Source organism: Poecilia reticulata, linkage group LG2 (assembly GCF_000633615.1).
Source record: "Poecilia reticulata strain Guanapo linkage group LG2, Guppy_female_1.0+MT, whole genome shotgun sequence".
Classification (NCBI taxonomy): Eukaryota; Metazoa; Chordata; class Actinopteri; order Cyprinodontiformes; family Poeciliidae; genus Poecilia; species Poecilia reticulata.
This window is the reverse complement of record NC_024332.1, coordinates 12,093,179-12,094,717: the sequence shown is the minus strand read 5'-3', so window position 1 is coordinate 12,094,717 and position 1,539 is coordinate 12,093,179. Positions and strand designations below refer to the sequence as shown.

Sequence of the window (1,539 nt, the reverse complement as noted above, 5' to 3'; positions counted from 1 at the left end):
TCTTCTTAACAATGTCTTTTATTTGATTTTACATGATATTATTTGATTTCAATAATATCCCAGCCTGGAAAGGTGTGAAAGAAGGCATGGAAAAAGATTTCTACTTCCATGCAGACTTGTCCCSTACATCYCTTCTTTCATTTCTCACTTCTTTTGATCGTTTCATTCCTTCCTAAGCTCTGTCTCTTACTTCCCTTCTTCATTGAGCCCATCTGTCTTTCCTTGTCTCCTTCCTCTTTTAAAGACTTTTTGTTTCATTCTGTCTTTCCTTTCTTCCCTCCATCCACCCTTTTTGGTCTTCCTTTCTTCATTTGGGTCCTTCCCTTTCTTGTGAMATTTTCTCCTTCATTTCTCTCTTTGCTACTTTCCATCTTTCTTCTTGTCTTTTTTTCCTCTTAATCTTTCTTCCTTCCTTTTTTCTTCCCATATTTATTCTTTTCATCTTTCCTCCTTCTTTTCAACTTTATTTATTCTTTCCTTCTTTTTATCTTTTTTCTTTTCATCTATCATCTTTCTTTCTTTTTTTCTTCTTTCCACATATCTTCCTTCCTTCCTTCCATCCTCCCTTTCTTCTCTTCATATCCTTCCTCCCTCGTTCTTTTGCCCGCTGTCGAGGTATTTTTACTCTACACCATTTTATTTATTTTTTAGAATGTAACGGGCTGGTAGCTCTGGAAAGTTGAGTTTTTAGAAGTGTGAGATTTTAAGCTGTAAAATGTTCAGGTGAACGGCTCTCTGGTGTGTTTCTGTGTTGACGATGACCAGAGTGTCTCTCCCTTCTGGACCAGGGAAACGATGCGGTACTGGAAGTGTTCACGGTGCTGTCTGAGGAGGAAGTGCAGAGAAAAATGAACAAGAAGCTGAAGAAAGCCAAGAAGAAAGCAGCCAAGTGAGCTTAAATCAGAACGGCTGACATGTTTTCATACTGTCAGTTTAATTTYAGACATCCTGTTTGTACTTGGGAAAAAGCAAACACTCGTAATAAATATGTGTAAGTTTAACGTCAGAAGACAGGAACTMAGATGATGCTGATAGATTAATTTTAGACTTTAACATTACGTCTAAGGTATTGTTTAGGTTGAAGCCTTTTTCCCCCTTTGTCTCTTCATGGACAAGCAGGTATAGACAATGGATAGATTTAAATATAGTGATAATAAAACAATGGRTAGATTTAAATAAATAAGTATCCGGCCAAAAAAGGAGTTCCAGACTTGTGCAGCTTTTACAATAAATGCAGACTAACCCAAATAATTTTTCAGTGAGCATCAACAATGTTAATAAATTACAGTAACAAGGTATAAATGTGAATGCYACAGTTAAAACATACAGGTGGAACCTGAAGGGGTGAACAACAGGGATGTGAGGATGGATCCCTGAGGAACACCTGTACTACAGATAATTCACACATTTCTGCCTAGACAAACCCACTGATGTGACAGACAGTCATGAGCTGATCTGTCTGACGTATTAAAAAGATAGAGGAAGGGATTTAGATACAGTTTGGTATTTTATTGTGGGACTCTTTTTACCTTCTGTAAT

At 37.1% G+C, this 1,539-nt stretch overlaps 1 protein-coding gene across 1 annotated transcript in view; it reads left to right on the top strand.

Annotated features, from left to right (window-relative positions):
• The window catches only part of wdr3 (WD repeat domain 3), a 23,509-nt gene that overhangs the window by 5,919 nt on the left and 16,051 nt on the right, over window positions 1-1,539 (top strand). Inside the window, exon 6 of the mRNA XM_017309025.1 lies at window positions 768-889. Within this exon, the coding sequence (XP_017164514.1) occupies window positions 768-889 (122 nt within the window). The remainder of the gene's footprint in view (window positions 1-767; window positions 890-1,539) is intronic.